Raw genomic sequence first — 18,404 nt, 5'->3', positions numbered from 1 at the left:
TGTCTTTAATTCGCTCACCCTTTAATTAATTCTGAGTAGACCTTAGTTCTTGAAACTTATGAAGAATGTGTAAAAACCAAGTCCAAATTTTTAAAGCTTTTGTCAGGTTTCTGGGAATCGGCAGAGCCAGTTTGTGCAAAGTGGGCGTGACTTACAGTGAATTACTTCACATATATAGACGAGTTTGCGGTAACACCATGTAATAACAATCTCTAAATGAGTTGGGGTAGTTCTGAAAAGAACGGTTGAATTACTTCACACTTACAAACCGGATAAGTAAAACCTCCCAATTATGGAACATTTACGACAGAGTTTAGAAAGGCTCTCTACTGGCTCTTGACATCAATCCAAAATAAAACAAAATATCAATGTTACATTTTCAAGAAACTCATACTCCTACAATAAAATGTTAATTTCCGTTATTTATGTTTTATTTTTAATTACCTTTAAAAGTTTTCTGCCGACATCTTGGCAATGAACAGCACAACAAAGAATTTGTATTTTTAATCACTATTTAAACAACATTCACAGCAAAACAATAAACACAGAAAAGTATTACATCAGGGTGATCTATTTGGATTTTTTTGTTTTTATTAAAAATCTTCTGGGGATAATGGTTGCTGTTGGTAGAGTAAAATTGACAATAAAGAAATTGATATGAATTGAAAGTGCGTTATGAAGTCATTGTGTTATCTTTTTCAAAGTGGGATAGAATTGTACTCATCACATACATCTGTACATAGTATACTTGTATGTCAAAGAATTAATTTAAAAGATTCTAGTCTACTCAGAAATTTTATAAATATACAAATAACAAAACATTAATTCTCATTATTTCAATTGATCTTAAATAAAGCAGGGTTTAAAAAAAAACTCAATTGCATTTTTGGTATGGGGTTTTTCTAATTGTAAAATTCAGCATTTCTATTAAACGCATCACAAACTTGTACAACCTGATTGTGATCGCAGCGCTAATCTTAATAGAAGTGGAATATGCATTTCCCAAAATGGATTGGGGGGAGGCTGGGGTAAGGAGAAGTAGTCTGGGTTTTCTTTTTTTTTCTCTTTTTTTTTGTAAATGAACATTTGCATCCATTACTGTTACTGGATACAGGGAACATTACCAAGATAGTGGCAGCATGATAGAGGTCTAAGCAACCTCGTTCCCAGGGGTGATTGTGCTAGCCTTGCTCGATCATAACCCCTGGAAGTTTAACTCCAAAATATCCCAATATAAGGGATTTATCAATTAGTCCTGTGGTTGATCCGTTCTGTGTTGGGCGTTAGTCGCGCACATGCTGGATGTGCTGTGTGTAATAAAAGTCATAAACTTGCCTTGGCATTCAGTGTTACGTAATGAATACATTCATCTATATCCGCACGCGTTTCGGCGTATAGGGCTTTTTGAAGACGCACAGCGTTTCATATTTTGCGCTTCTATGGTAGCCAATCAAAGACACGGATCGGAGTTTCTCTCCCAGGGGTTAGAGACGTACGCAGAGCTGGCGTGATACATCGCTCTGCCCATGGTACTGAGGTTGAGGTCTAAGGCCCTGTCCGAATTTGTGGCTAAGGCTAGGGCTATGGCTACAGCTAGATTTCCAAGTCAGTGCGTATAATAGTATAGGACATCACTAGGAACAGCCGCCAATTCGGATACGCCATCTTTGTGCAGTAATATGCACCAGGCTTTTGCAACCTAATAATAAGGGCCTTCTGACTTTTGAAGAACTCCATGGGAAACGACTTGAAAAACTTATGAAATTATTTTTAATAAAAAAGTGATTAAAAAAAATAATAAAAATTGGTACATTATTTGGTCTCTCCATGGTATGAAGGAAGGAACCACCATTAAATATCCAAATATGGGTAGTGTATTTCCTCCCCAGCTTGAAATGTTCAAAAAGAATGCACAACTGTTACCTCTGCACTTGTTTATACTCGGAATTTTTACACAGAATGGCACGAAAATGGAGCGTTTTATTCTTGGCAACTTTTGGGGGTTTTATAACATCTAGGAAACAGTCAAATTACAGCTTTGGGTGTTAAAAGTGACAAGGTGGATTCGCAGTCAATAACAACCAACCAAGTCTAGGTACTGCAAAACATTTATACAGCGGAGGTCTGTGGTAAATGTCTTTTTTTAAATTTGTATCTACAACTTCCCCAACAGAACTGCCGTAAATTACTGATTAAATGTGAATGCAACATCTGGACATTATTTTTGGATGGCAATGGAGTCACAAGACTAAATGGGTTATCTTTAAGTTAGTATTGCCATCTAATAACTAAGCTATCTAGCCCTACATGTATGTTGTTCTTTTTTGTCAATATCATTGATTGGGAATACCAAAAAAGTGTAAACATGATCAAAATAATGTATGAAACAAAATGCCACAAAGCAGCCATTAAGGGTTCTAACTCAATAATGTGTTAAGGGGAACAGCAGTTTGACTTAATTTGGAGAAATTACTTCTTGAGTAAGCTTTGTCTGAGCGATAATTTTGTTTCAAGGGTAGCTGGTCGGGTTGGGACATTTGTGTTTGGGGATGCAGCTTTTAAGCTTTCAAAAAAAAGCTTGCAGTAAAACAAGAAAAGTCACTCTACAATGGAAAATTTGTTTCTTTGAAAGATAATGGGAGAGGGAAAGTCAACAAGGAATATGACAAAGTGATGTGAGGGATAAACATGTTAGACAGGGCCTGAAACTGTTTGAGCTTACTTCAAATTTATATTAATTATATTATATTAATTTGGGAGGCTAATCATCCTTACTCACAGCTAAGAGCTGAATTGCGAAGGACGCGGCTACAACTTGTTCAAGAAGCAGGCATGCAAGGGTGCCTTTGGCAGCCAGCCACATCAACCCATTATCACCACGGAGCACAGCCAGAGATCGAAAGTGTTTGATTTTTCCCGAGGGAGGAAAACCGGATGTCTGGAAAACCCTTGTGGCACAGCAGAGAACCAACGCACAACTCAACTCACATATGGCCCTGGCAAGGTATCGAACCAGGGTCACCTTAGTGAGAGGGGAGCACTTAACGCACAAGCCAACCATCCCCCCAAAGATAGTGTGGAATAACAGGTTTTGCCAACAGCATTTTCAGCGATGGGACAGCAGAACCATTGGCTTTTCATTTCAGTAAATTCCCCAGCTTGTTCACTTGTGTTTATAGGCCCTAACAGTGTGATTTGGATGGGAAATCTAATTTGCAGCTAGTGGATTATTCGTACATTCAGGAACAAGCCAGCAAGACCACTTAGAGAGAGGTTCAAGTTCTGGCATTTGTCTGTGCAGCCAAATGATTCACCGACCAAACTCCTGCATTCCACCCGAGGTATTTACGCAAAAAGCATATTTTGTGCGTTCAAAAATGATGTATTGTTGCCTGATAAGTTGGCCGACTTTAGACTATGTGACATTCAGTGGGAATTATTTATTGAGAGTTCTACTTATCACAAATAGACGCAATCTCATGACAGTCTTGGTGTCATTGACGAACAAGCAATACTCAATTTGAAACTTTAAAAATTAAAAACAAAAAATAATTCTTTGCACTTGGGACATCAAACAATCGATGCGGCAGTTGTTCATTAATTTGTTGTGCACACTGTTTCTAAAACAATCCCAAATGATAAATTTTAAAGGAACTTTGCAGCCAGACAGGTATTAAAAGGCAAAAGTGAAAAGCACAATATCATGGTGAGATAGTTAACCCTCCTACTATTACCCCTATACTCTGGCCTCTGGCACTGCATAATTTTTGCCCCTAAGTCCTATATCCAGCCTGTTAGAGGCAGCATGTTATGTACATTCAATTTTGCAAAACAAATTAGTTAATGGCCTGACTTTTTCAACCCTAGCAGAGTCTTTCTCAAAGATTCCTCTCCACTTCAAAGATTAACTCCACTGAAAATCTTTTTTTTTAAGAGTTGGATGACGAATTTCCTTTCTCAAACTTTGAGCGGGGTACTTTGGCGGGGTACCAGCTAGCGGCGTGTTGTTAGTGGATATAGCTTTGTACGCTGGTGAAGGCACATGAGCCGGGGCCGTATTTGGACATGAGTTTCATGGTCTCCATGGTGTGTCCGATGGCCAACTCCAACAGTGGGTGCTTCGGCATATTCTGATATTCTGTTGGAACGGGAGAGAGAAAAAGGAAAAAGAAAGCAAAGAATGCGTAACTGCGTACATGTATCATTTTGGGGGCAAAAAACAGTCTGTGACTACTCTATATTCTGACACCCTATGTTCTGACAACCCTATAGGTGTTCTGTCAACCCTATGTTTTGTCAACCCTATGTTCTGACAACCCTGTGTTCTGACAACCCTATGTTCTGACAACCCTATGTTCCGACACCCCTATGTTCCGACACCCCTATGTTCTTCTGTCCACCCCAACTCATTTAGAGATTGTTATTACATGGTGTTACCGCAAACTCTTTTATACCCCTATGTTCTGACAACCCTATGTTCCGACACCCATGTTCCGACACCCCTAGATGTTCCGACAACCCTATACTCTGACAACCCTATGTTCTGACAACCCTATGTTCTGACAACCCTATGTTCCGGGAAAAACCTGATGTAAGGGTTAAGGCTAGGAAAATACAATAGGGTGTCAGAACATAGGGGTGTCGAAACATAGGAGTGTAACCGAGCAACGGTTTAAATGGTCACCCCTGCTGATAACCAAAATGGCAGCCAGCCACATTGACCTTTTACATACAATACAATACAATACAATAAAAAACATTATAGTTGTCATCGTCCCCCTGCTGTCTTCTAGTAAGGGGCACTTCTATGAAGAAAATGTAAACTTGTATGCGAAGTTTGCAAAGGGAACCAAAGCAAAAGCACAGGGCACCACAGCAATAGGAGACTATTGAGACGCGGGCAACAGCAGACATAACGGTCCTTTTTTGCGGCTCTGAGCGTGCGCATGCACGCTCAATATTGCACCCGTAGGTCTGAGCTCGCACAATTCTGTGAGAAAGGACCATCTCCCATTGCTGTGGGGGGTGTGCGGTGGGTACCGTGGGTTGTTTCAAGGCCAGCACAAGACTAGCACGTTCCATTATGAAACTTGAACACCGGAGGTGAGAGTGACTTACCTAAGATGGCACTATTGAGGGCAGCACACACAGGCTCTCTGAGTACCGGATCTAACTGGTAACCGACAGGACTACTCCATGGATCAGAATACGCTAGCAGGCTGAATGCATCCTGGGGAAAAAAGGGAAACACAAACACAAAGTTATTTCACAAGATGGCAGCAGACATTATTCTGTGACTACAGGGTGTGCCATGCTAAATAAACTTCAATAGCAACAAATGGTAAACATTAAATATTAAATAAATACATGTACATGTACTTCAAAGACACTGGACACTATTGGTAATTTGTTTGTTCAGATGCTTGAGTTCTAAACTTGAGGTCTCGAAATCAAATTCGTGGAAAATTACTTCTCTCTCGAAAACTATGGCACTTCAGAGGGAGCCGTTTCTCACAATGTTTTATACCATCAACCTCTCCCCATTACTGGTCACCAAGAAAGGTTTTATGCTAATAATTATGTTGAGTGATTACCAATAGTGTCCACTGCCTTTAATAAGTAGGTCTAGGTCCAACCTATCTACCATGGCGATAATAGTAAAAAAAAAATTTTCAGTAACTACAGCCCAAGGAATCTAAAAAGTACATTGAAAATATAACGTGAATAACTGTTGAATGGGACAAAATGTGGTGTTCCCTCTACACAGGTAAGTAAGACTGAGACGTAGACTCACAGTTTTAAAGGCAGTGGACACTATTGGTAATTACTCAAAATAATTATTAGCAAAAAACCTTACTCAGTAACGAGTAATGGGGAGAGGTTGCTAGTATAAAACATTGTGAGAAACAGCAACCTCTGAAGTGATGTAGTTTTTGAGAAAGAAGTTATTTTCCATGAATTTGATTTCGAGATCTCAGAATTAGATTTCGAGGTCTCAAAATCAAGCATCTGAAAGCACACAACTTTGTGTGACAAGGGTATTTTTTCTTTCATTATTATCTCGCAACTTCCACGAGCTCAAATTTTCACAGGTTTGTTATTTTATGTTGAGATACACCAAGTGAGACGACTGGTCTTTGACAATTACCAATAGTGTCCAGTGTCTTGAAGAAACCGTCCATAGTACATACCTGTAATGCTTTCTGGTTGGTATCACTTCTCCCCACCTCTCTGCACAGTCTGTCGTACATGGCTTGCAGCTCTCTGCCGAAAGACAACATGCGTTCTATTGCAGCGATGTTACCCCCGCACAACTGCCGTTTCGTGCTTCTTGGCTCTATGACTGAGTAATGATCAAAGATGGTTATTAGAAACATACTGCAAATTAATTTGCATAGATATCTGCATATTTTTTTCTGTTAGACACTTTATGGCAAACTCGGCTCCTTCATTTCTAAAAAGAATTCTTATTTGCAACTGTGAGACTTGGTAAGCTGCTGTAAAAAACCTGAACTGTGAGCGCAAAACGTGCAAGCTTGCGAGAGCAAACACTTGCGAGCGCGAACGCTTGCAGGCGCTAGGCCTGCTTACATGTACATACATTTAAAAAGCCCGACTCTGCAATCTGGGACATTCTATATGGTTTAATCTTCATGTTTTTATGAATTTGATCTTAATTATAAACAATTTTCTTTTTGGTGGTGGGTTAAGAACAAGGATTTCCAGTTAAAATCATAGAAATCACATCCCATCAAAACAAAGTTAACAACCCTACCAATGTCATCGGTATCCATCTCATCGACAGGACAAGACCCATTCATCACTGGTACACTGCCATTACTGACCGGCGCCCCGTTCCTAAGATTTCTGTCATTGGCTGTTGCAACGTCCCTGGGCCTGTCGTCATGGTGATGATGATGATGGTTGTTTGAGTAGTCCACATCCATGTCTATTTCATTATCGTGCGAGGAGGAGGTGGAGGAGAGGTCTTTAGCCGGTCCCCCGTTCATGACTTGTCCTTTAGGGGAGGACCCGTTCATTGAGTTTGTGTCCGAGGTACTGGCCTGGTCTAACTGATGGTGCGATTTCGGGGAGCCCGACCCAAGCTTAATGTGTATGACGTTACTACTACTACTGCTGCCGCTACTTCCCTGATGTGGTTGTACCTCCCCGTGATGCGAAGACGACGTCGTTGAGGACGACGACATTGATATACTGTCGTGGTGTGGACTCATCGCGGGACTCGCGTGCCGGCTGGACGACCGAGACAGCGGGTTGTTGCGCAGGCTGCGGATTTCACTGTCCGTTCCATTGACCATTTCCACAAACTGGCGACATTTGAGCATGAATTCCAGATTGGGTTTGCGTTCTAGCAAGCCTGCGTATAGTCTCTGTGTGGTTTCGATGGCGTCGCCCATGCGGCCATGTAACACATGCCTCTGTATAACTGTAGCACAATACACAACTCATGTTAATGCAGGCAACACATAATATGATACATCTACTAACCACACTCAAACCAATACCAACCAACATGACCAATGCAACACCTAACATTTCACAGTGTGAGACTTTTGGGGACACCCGGGGCAAGTTCGATCAGCGACCATTTGTCAACCACTAGTCAATGTTCCATGGTTACCTCCATGCTTTCTGGGTATCAGGCAAAATCGCCCAACGGTCGACAATAGTCAACTTTAGTTCCTTGATCGAACTTGCTCTAGGTAGCAGCAGACTTACATGTACTAGGTGCGTCCGTTGTATTTGGTAATGTGAGCATACATGTACTCAGAACGTTGCAAACAATGGAAATTAACCTGGTAAGTCTGCTGCCACCTAGCATTTAAAAATTTCCCTTTGCAAGGCTCAAACTTGGGGTTAAGTTCAACAACATCGCGGGGCTTGTATATAAAAAAAAATTACCACACCAGAATTTATTTTAACAAGAATCTAAACGAGAAAGAACTTCCTACGAAGTTTAAAACGTAAACTGTCTTCAGTTGAATAAGCACTAGAGAGGATTATTTTCTATGGGTCTGTATACTTTGATACTCAACAGAATTGATTGTGTTCCGGTGCCAGACTCAAAGTCAACAGTTGAATATAAATTGTTTGTTTTTTCAAAATGAGATATTATTATTGAATTTGGAAAAAAACACGAGGCCACAAGGCTTGTCTGTCTAGTCTCGAGTTTACTGGCCCGACACTAAAGTTAGTGTCGGGCCAGTAAACTCAAGACTCCTGGTCTGCAAACATGCAGTCCTGCAGTCCAATGTAAATTACAAGCCCATGTGAGAAGATAAGTTTTCCTTTCAAATATGAATTTCTGATTCAGACGGGAGCAAAGATATCAAAACAACTTTAAGTAGTTACAAAGGTCACATTTTGTGGAAACAGGGGGCCAATTTCACAAAGACCTAAGATTGATCTTCAATTGAGCTGTCAGAGAATTGCTAGTGATTTGTACTGTGACATTACACTTTGCTGTGCAACTATAATTAACACACAGCTCAAATCAACCATGTAGCTCTTTGCGAAATCGACCCCAGGGTACATTTTCAACAACAAAAATAATAACACATCGTGTTTGCTGAAAGGCCCCCTCGATGATCAAAACTTACTTTGTCTGTTTGCAATTGATGTTACCTTCTCTGCGATGGTTTGACCCGTACATCTTGCGAAACGCTGTGCTGTTGAACAGTAACCATGGTGGACTAGGTAGGTGGACACCATTCTGGAATGGGGGTGAACAAAAACGGTAAAAGCTGCAGTCAAAATCTAGATGTGAACACCAGATGTGATAGATTTAAAGTGGCCTGGGGTGACATTTCTTGAAAAAATTTTAAGGACAGATTTTACTAAAAATTGCAAGCTTCTTGGGCTTTCTAGACCTACTAATTGCCTACAACGAAACCGTTTATTTTATGTTATGTCTTTTTTTCCTGTAAATTGTTTTGTGGCACAGCAGCGCACAAACGCACAACTCAACTCACATTTGGCCCTGGCCAGGTATCGAACCAGGGTCCCCTTGGGGAGAGGCGAGTGCTTCACGCACAATCCAACCATGCCCCCTAAAAATGCACTTTTTCTCTTTCAAGTGTTTTTACCAACGTACCTGTGAAGAGTGGTCTGCCATTCCCCTTTATCGTCTGGAACTGGAAACTTTGAAATTGTGGCACAGGTCTTCATTCGCATTTCCTGTAATACATCAATAAACCAATGAACAGAATAAACTCTGAATAACCATGCAAAGCAGTTACTACAACCTTTTTTCCATTTAAGGTAGGGTCAAAGATTGGTAATTACTCCACAAATATATGACCATCAAAACTTACCTGGTAAGAATTACTGTAGCTGTTGATAGTAATGACTATTCTGAAGAAGTATGGGTTTCACCAAAAAACTTGTATATATGCGAAATGAATAATGCATAAAGTGTTTCTTGGAATTCTGAGGGTTGATGACGATTCACAAATGCTGATGGCCACTAATGCAGTTGGTACCAAATGTCACCCTCGTTACACGTGGGTGGAATTTACGTTCGTGTGAAAGTACTGCGAAAGTTTTTGGCTGTTTTTGCAAGAAGTATCAGCTAAAACTTTCACAAGTGACTTTTATTGTATTTTTCTTCAAAAATGTTGCTTTAAAAGGCACTGGAAAAAATTGGTAATTACTCCCAAAAAAATTGTGCAAAAAAAAAACTTAAGTGGTAACGAGTGATAGGGAGCTGTTGATAGTACAACAATCTGTGAGAAACGGCTCCCGCTGAAGTCACATAGTTTTGAGAAAGAAGTAATTTTCCACGAATTTGATTTCAAGACCTCAGATTTAGAACTTGAAGTCTCGAAATCAAGCATCGGAATCCACACAACTTTGTGTGACAAGGTGTTTTTTCTTTCATTATTATCTCACAAATTCGACCACCAATTGAGCTCAGGTTTGTTATTTTATGCATATGTTTAGATATACCAACTGTGAAGGCTAGTCTTTGACAATTACCAATAGTGTCCAGTGTCTTTAAACCACTCCAGCATTATGTCCTCTCTATTAGGGCTTAGAAGCCTCCAGTATAACTTTGAGTTACCGTTTGTTTTAATGTTGCAATTCTCCCTCAACTTACCTGCATGAGGTCATCTATGTTGAAGACAAATGGATTCTGTCCGAAGTTAGTATCCACAATCTCTCCCGGTGTCTGCAGGCCAACTGTAGGGTAGAGGTTGCTCTGCAAAGACAAACAAAATTAAGTTTGATTATTTTTTTACAATTTGGTTTGATCACAAACATGTACAAGAATACAAAGATCAGGGGTATGACAGGATGTTGAAAAAAATCTGCTCTAGAATTGCAAAGGTTGTGGGTTCGAATCCCACTCAAGTAATATGCCTGTGATTTTGTTTTTCCACAGAACTCGCGGAAGTACCGAGTATTCAGTGCTTGACACACATCAGTGTCAGGGTAAAACCAAATAGTATAATGTACACAAACTAACTCTCACATAATTTCTAGAAAACTGTGGAGTTGCCATAAGAATTCAGAGGGAGAACTGACATCTTGTGGACTGCATGAGCAGTACATTCGTCTTGTAAGTTTGAAGTTCACACAAGTTCAACTCAAACCATGTTCATGTACATTTATAAACAGGCTTCATGCATAGGTGAGCAATGTGGTCTCTGCTCTGTTAAAGCTCTAATGGTGATAAAATGTTTGCTATTGGATTTGCATTTCTGGGCCAATGCCTCTCAGCGAGCAAAGCATGAATAATTAACAGAACAACTAATAAGACCATACATGAGTTATTTAAGAAGAGTTACTGACAATGGAAAATACATGATAATCTGCACACTTGCTTGTTGTACAAAGTAGCATTGTGTTGGTAGTGGAAAAATCCATAATCCAGGGAGATCTTCAAATATGTTGATCAGAACATGGACAAATTTGCTTATTTTCAGGGAACTTTCTGCTACAAAATGGCGGACCGTTTTAGCTCACAAAGCAAAATCAAAACATCACTACTTCAAGGAATATTTATGTAAATCGTAATATTCTATTTTCAAAACATCTTTCCAACCATATCCATTTCATAACACTTAGCCACAAAGCACCCGATCCGAAGGCAATGGGTCTTTTTAAAGACACTGGACACTATTGGTAATTGTCAAAGGCCAGTCTTCTCACTTGGTGTATCTCAACATATGCACAAAATAGCAAACCTGTGAAAATTTGAGATCAATTTGCCGTCGAAGTTGCAAGATCATAATGAAAAACTAAAACACCCTTGTCACACGAATTTGTGTGCTTTCAGATGCTTGATTTCCAGACCTCAAAATCTAAATCTAAATTCGTGAAAAGTTACATCTTTCTCAAAAACTACATTACCTCAGAGGGAGCCGGTTCTATCAATATTTTATACTATCAATAGCTCTCCATTACTCATTACCAAGTAAGTTTTTATGCCAAAAATTATTTTGAGTAATAACCAATAGTGTCCACTGCCTTTAAGATTTAACTACCGGTACAGATAGCAATAAATCGGGAGAGATAAATAGGGAGAGAGTCTGTCAAGAAAACTCAGCTGGGTATCCAACTATTTTGAGTCCCTGCCAAGTCTATGACTTAAAGGCAGTGGACACTATTGGTAATTACTCAAAATAATTTTTAGCATAAAAACTTTCTTGGTGAAAAGTAATGGGGAGAGGTTGGTGGTATAAAACATTGTGAGAAACAGCTCCCTCTAAAGAGCCATAGTTTTGGAGAAAGAAGTAATTTTCCACGAATTTGATTTCGAGATTAGAACTTGAGGTCTCGAAATCAACCATCTAAACGCACACAACTTCGTGTGACAAGGGTGTTTTCTTCTTTCATTATTATCTTGCAACTTTGATGACCAATTGAGCTCAAATTCTCACAGGTTTGTTATTTTATGCATATGTTGAGATAAACCAACTGTGAAGGCTAGTCTTTGAAAATTACCAATAGTGTCCACTGCCTTTAAAGGGTTTTGATATTTTGTAGATCAAGTTTTTGGCCTTGACATGAATCCCTACTCACTGTGAAAGTAGATGGTATGCAATATTATAATTTCCCAGAAGAAGTTTCAGCCTCAAAAATCACAGAGCAATGTTTTCAGGAGAGTCACATAAATAATCTGTTGTGGTAAAATAATTTTCATCTCACCGAGACGAGAATTGTTTTTGTGAAATTGTTTTACCCATGTCTAAATAACCTGCACCTCAGCAAGTAATATTTTAAGGGAAGCTTTCTACTATCATTATCTTTAAGCCGTGTAAGTTTCACGCAAGTCTGTGGATGTTCACGCTTTGTGTCCAACAAAAAGTACCCAAACCCTTTAAAGGGACATGTTGCCTCCGATTGGGCAAGCATGGTCTAGGAAAAGTGTTTGAAACCATTTGTTTATAAAATGCATAGTGTTAGAAAGATGCTTTTTAAAAGTAGAATACAACGATCCACACAAACATGCCTCGAAATCACAGTTTTCCTGTTACATGGTGAACTAACATGGTCAGTCGTTTTGTTGAGTCAAATTTTTGACTTAGTTCGGAAAGTAAAAGGAAAGCTGCGCAATTTTGAGGCATATTTGTGTGGATCACTTTCTATGCATTTTATAACAAATGGTTACAAACGCTTTTCCTACATGTAAACCAACTCGCCTGATCCCAGGCAAAGTCCCTTTAACATGGTTGCTGTCACGTAAACAAGAAGCACACTAGCCTTGAATGACATCGCTAGGAAGTCAGACTTTATGAGTCTTGGAAAGGTTAGCGCATTATTATTAAATGACTGCAGTGAAAACAACAAAAATCCGCTGATCACCGTAATTCTGAAAACCTCATTAACTACAGCTCAGCAGTACCCTAGAAGGTCAAAAGTTGTTATTTCATAATCCAGGTATTTGGTCAAAGAGCGAGAGCATTAATTCCTTAATTCTGATCTTCTTGTCACTAAAAATGTGTACAACTACAAGGTCATTGTATCAAAGGGATTTAAATTAAAAATTTGTATAAATTTGAAAAAATTAAATCTATGTGTAGAAAGTGCAAATTTTACAGCTCAATTCAAGTTGAAGCGAGTCTTGTTTTTCTTAGCGTGGAGGGCAGATGTACTAGTATAAACTGTGGCTTCTTGTCTGACCTCATTATCCAAAGTTCCATTAAAGATCTTTCCTTCCATTCAACCCTCCTTAATTTATAGTATAGAAACTAAACCTGAAACCTGAAACCTTGCCAATGCCGAACTGGGAGAAACATTTTCGTTTTAAGCTACGAGAAAAGGGGACTCAGTAATGCAAAACTCAAACCCTTACCAAGAGTGGTTTTCAGCCTTGTTTGGGACAAACTTGCATTAAAAAAAATAAAGTGACAGTCCTTTTGGACAAACAAGAAAGTAAGAAGTTTGCACATCTCAAATTAAAACTCACAGGTAAATCTGTAAACGCCACCCCTAGGTTGACGCCATTCTTGGTGTAGAAGCAGGTGTTGTCTATGAGGTTGACGCCGCAGCCGACGACGTCGCCGGTCGTAAACGTGGGCCCGTAAGGCTGGCCGTTTCCCGCCGAGTTGAATGTGTGCCCGTTGTCGCCGTGGTAACCAAAGGAATGCTTGTCCCAACCTTCAAAGTAAAATCAAGCGAATAATTAGAAATGTCCTCATTAGAAAAAAAAACTTTGAGCAGGTCGTTAAGTCAGATATTCAATTTCATTTTAACCTTTTCTTTTTTTAATTGAAATCAAAATGCTCTAATGTAAAACATACATTGCGCCATTCTGGCAAAAAAATTGAACGATTTATCAATATAGCATGACGTCACAGGTGTGGGTTATTAATTCGTATAATGCCCTCGGTGTTCCCGCTATTTGCGGGTACAAATGGTGCACACCTTGGGCGTTATCCGACACATAACACCTACAAATAATAGACCTTTTCGCAAATACTGGGGCGCGCCCGTAAAGCTTGGAATTAGGTGCATTGTGGTCTAGCTGATTACAAATTTGATTCATATATAACCCACAATGCACCTCATTCAACAGTCTGTGCTTGCGCATTGGTATTTGCAATAAGGTCTATGTAAGGGTGTGTTCGATTAGCGACCTGTGTCGACCCCACAGTGCTCACTCGGTTGAGCCACTGACAATCGTGAGCTAATCGAACGATCACTTGGAGCCAGCCCCCAAGTGACCCACTCCACAAGCAGGGCACTTTGGGCTGACCAGGGTGAGCCCTTGGAATGACTTTAAAGCTTTTAAAATGTACCAGGGGGGGAGCAGACCGGGGTCGACCCAGGGAAGCTAATCGAACGCACCCATTAATGACTTACCTGGTAGTCTGTTCATGTTGGTGACAAACTCCTCTGTTGATAAACCAATACCCATGTATCTGCAAAGACACAAACACAATACTTATCAATCAACTTAACATGACTCTTTGCTTTTCTTGCATTAAGTCAGTGTCACACTCAATCCTGTCAACTTGTCTATCAGAGTGAATTCTTGTGTCGCTTTGAGCACTTTGTGACCTTTGGAAAAAAGCGTGTTATAAATGTCACTTATTGTTATTTCATTATTTATCTGAAACACTACAATTTGCAAAACAATTTTCCCTAAATAAAATGACACGTCTACAGTTCGCATATTTTCATTTATTCCTGCATTCATCAAATAAAACCAAAAAGCATTTAAAATGTGAACGTGCACACAAACAAACATTACAGTAAGATTTCTTTTGTTTTAACTGCCCAAGATTTCAGTTGATGAGATTTTCACAGTTTGACTGAGCAACTCTGTGAAATTTGTTACTGATTGAAAAAACCCAAGAAGGATGACCACTTAAAAACCAATCACGCATGGCTGGGATTGAATTTAGGGGGGTGGGGGGGGGGAATCCGCAAGACCAAAGGGCTGGCTGCGCAAAACACTCACTGGCCCAGAATTGTTCTAAAAAAACTGACAAACTAGAAAAGTTTACCAAAGGCAATATGGTAATATTTTTTTCAAAATAATTGTTAGCATAAAAACTTACTTGGTAACAAGAAATTGAGAGCTGTTGGTAGTATTAAACATTGTGAGAAAAATAGTAATTTCTTACTAAAATATTTTAATTGAATTTGAGACCTCAGCCGAGGTCTTGAATTGAAGGCATCTGAAAGCACACAGCTTGTGCGACTAGTTGTTTTTTCTTCCATTATTCTCTCGCAACTTCGAAGACCAATTCAGTTCAAATTTTCACAGGTTTGTCATTTTATGAATAATTGTTGAGATACACCAAGAGAGAAGACTGGTCTTTGACAAACCAAAGGTGTCGCCGTCGATTTCACAAAGAGTTAGGACTCGTCTTATCTCGAGTTAGGACGAGTAACTCGCCCAAACTTAGGATTAATCTTAAGGTCTCATGCTACAGTGCAGGGTTGGGACTCGTCCTAAGTCCTAAGATTAGTCTTAAGTTAGGAAGAGTTTTGTGAAATCGACGGCAGTGCCTTAAAACAAGCACAACAACACACCATAAAGAGAATTTGATCTCATTTGTCTCTATGGGATACTTCATTTCTCAACAATAGAATTGAAAGGTGTTTATCATACTCAAAGTCAACATTCTAAAATGGTTTGTTTTCGTTTTTAAAGGGTACTACACAGTGTGGTTTTATTATTTCGAACTAGAAAACACAAAACCAATGGAATTTCCCTTTCATGAGGTGACAGGCCCCGACTCTAAAAATACTGGCCTACTAGTGCCTATACTACCAGTATAAAATTTGAGTGTTGCATCGTATGTCCTTCGGGTGTACGTATACATGTAAGCCATGCATAATTACAAGTACATTTGGGTGTCATGGCCGAGTGGTAATAAGAGCATCGAATTCAAGTTCTGGCGGTTAAGTCATCAGAGTGTGGAGTTTGAATCCCTGTCATGGCACTTGTGACCTAGAGCAAAATGCTTTTAACTGCTTCTCTTCACCCAGGGGTATAAATGGGTACCTGCGGGGTAGGTTGATATTGTGTATGAAAAAGCCATTTGAGCACCACCGCAGCCCTGGGCTATATACTCCCCAGGGAGCTGAGAAAGATTAAAGGAATGTTATTGGCCCAATGACCAGCAACCGATTTCACAAAACGCTAGGATTAATCCTAAGTAAGCTTGGGCGATATCGATTTATTTTATTCACTATATATCGCCGACAATATATAGCGATATTCAATATAATCGCAATTAATGAAATTTGACATCATCAGTCTTAAAACTCCAAGTGAAAGTTGTAGAAGAGACAGTCCGACTATAAGAGAGGTGTTCTAATGACCTATTCTTCTGGTTTTACTCCAAACCTATGGGGTATCAGCTAGCAAATACACCACGATATTTAATCGATATATCGATATATCGCGATTATCGCGATTATCGCGATATATTGCGATATATCGCGATATATCGATATTTCGATTAAAACCAAATCCATCCGATATCGAAATCGTGTCCAAATTAATATCGCGATATTTGATAATATCGTGATATCGCCCAAGCTTAATCCTAAGGCTTACATATTACAGTGCAAGGCTGGGACTCGTCCTAAGTACTAAGATAAATCCTAAGTTAGGAAGAGTTTGGTGAAATCGACGGCTGGGTACTATACATGTAAAGCGCATCCCCATTGATACGCTTATTGCTAAATGAGATACGTATAAACATGTATGTATGTAAGACTAAGGACTAGTCATTATTACATTCACAATGACAACCGCAACCCTGAGCAGATGGTCAGACTTCGTGTATATTACCGGCAATGTGTGACATAAATACAACGAACCAGGAGATTCAACACCAAACTCTTTAATCCATGAAGGATTTTTCCTCATCTGTTTGCTGGGGACAGTTTTTTATTATCTGTAACACAAACTAATTGAAGGACATAACAACAAAAAAACACCAAAGTACATTGTACATTATCAAAATAAATTGCACTTCCCTCGGCAACACCCATTTCCTGTGCAGCAAAAACACATAGTGTACGCACACATCATAGTGCAGGGGAAAAAATGTGAAAAAGGAAACACTTTCTAACAATGAGATTAACATTTTGAAAAAAAGGTGTGTGTTACAGTCCAGTAATTTATTTACATAAATGTAGTATCCTAAGTGTTTACGATCCATCGTTAAAACCCACCCTTTCATGTCTTGCACCAGTCATGCACTAGCAATAAAATTTCATTCAGCCAGAGACATATTATTTATTTCAATTATTTTTGACATACATGATACAAAATAGGGTGTAAACACAAGTGTGTATATTATTTTGATTTTTACCAACCACTACCACTAACCAGTTTAAGATCAAAATCAAAGCAGTATTATTTTCCTTGATGCAATTAGATGTATGCATGTAATTACATTGCTGTACATTTATCAGGGCCAATTTCATGACAGGCTCTTCAATGAAACATTTTTCACGACTGATGACCCATAGACCCCTGTCAACATATACAACTTCAAAGAAATCCAATCCAAGTTGGGAGGTATCCAGCAGGGCTTGTAGGTAGCTCAGCGTTATTAATGGACCAGCAAGACTAGAAAGGGCTAGCACACAGTTTCACGTATAAGCTGTTTTTTATATATATTTGAGCAAGCACTATGTTGATTTATCTGAACAATCATTTATTGTCATTATTGTTCTCGTTATCGCTGCAGTGGGACCGGGCCTTTAGACGGATATTTATCAGACAACAACACCTTGAACAGCATTTTTGTTTTTAAAGACCGCTACACTCGTCTGGTTGTGAATCTATTGGCCCTTTAAAAAAAATGCACAATATTTTCCTAACGTGTCGTCGACCAATCATTGAATCATTAAGATTTCATTGAAAAGAAGTTCTAATAAGCAATCCTCAAATCAAGAATCCATGAAAATAAAAGAGTAATTAATTTTAAGGGGGGGAGTTGGGGGTTTAGGGCAGCCAAAATCTTCACTTTCATGATTTTATTTTTGTATATTTTATATTTTATTTGATTTTTGCTTCCAAAATTGTGTACATTGTTGCATGTGAAACGGGTCACTCAAAATTGTTGTTGACTCGTCTGGCAGGCGAGTGAAAAAAAAACAAATTAAGGGAAACCCCCTCGCAAAGAGGCTAGATTTCCCATAAAATATTTGAGAGGCTTGGACCAACAGAGATATAATAATCAAAAGCTGATTTAATTCAAGGAAGGAAGGAAGGAAATACATAAATGAAACGGGGTCTACATGTAAGAGCCATTGGTGGACAAGTAGGAAGCAGTTCCTGCAGTAAAAATGGACTACAGGATTGGTAGAGCTGACAAAATAGTTGCAAACACTGTTCCTGTTTTGTGTTATCAACCAATACATCCCATGTACATGAAATAACAAACCACTGAAAATTTATGCCT

At 39.2% G+C, this 18,404-nt stretch overlaps 1 protein-coding gene across 1 annotated transcript in view; it reads right to left on the bottom strand.

Annotated features, from left to right (window-relative positions):
- Window positions 1–409: 409 nt before the first annotated feature.
- The window catches only part of LOC139934434 (ran-binding protein 9-like), a 40,610-nt gene continuing 22,615 nt past the window's right edge, over window positions 410–18,404 (bottom strand). Inside the window, exons 3-11 of the mRNA XM_071928669.1 lie at window positions 14,332–14,390; window positions 13,436–13,626; window positions 10,121–10,222; window positions 9,116–9,198; window positions 8,622–8,734; window positions 6,776–7,447; window positions 6,192–6,343; window positions 5,119–5,230; window positions 410–4,138 (exon numbers count right to left, since the gene is read on the bottom strand). Of these exons, the coding sequence (XP_071784770.1) occupies window positions 4,008–4,138; window positions 5,119–5,230; window positions 6,192–6,343; window positions 6,776–7,447; window positions 8,622–8,734; window positions 9,116–9,198; window positions 10,121–10,222; window positions 13,436–13,626; window positions 14,332–14,390 (1,615 nt within the window). The 3' untranslated portion in view covers window positions 410–4,007. The remainder of the gene's footprint in view (window positions 4,139–5,118; window positions 5,231–6,191; window positions 6,344–6,775; window positions 7,448–8,621; window positions 8,735–9,115; window positions 9,199–10,120; window positions 10,223–13,435; window positions 13,627–14,331; window positions 14,391–18,404) is intronic.

The sequence above is a fragment of the Asterias amurensis genome, chromosome 3 (assembly GCF_032118995.1).
Source record: "Asterias amurensis chromosome 3, ASM3211899v1".
NCBI classification, from domain to species: domain Eukaryota; kingdom Metazoa; phylum Echinodermata; class Asteroidea; order Forcipulatida; family Asteriidae; genus Asterias; species Asterias amurensis.
Note: the sequence above shows the minus strand (reverse complement) of the source record. Positions and strands in the feature narration are given on the sequence as shown.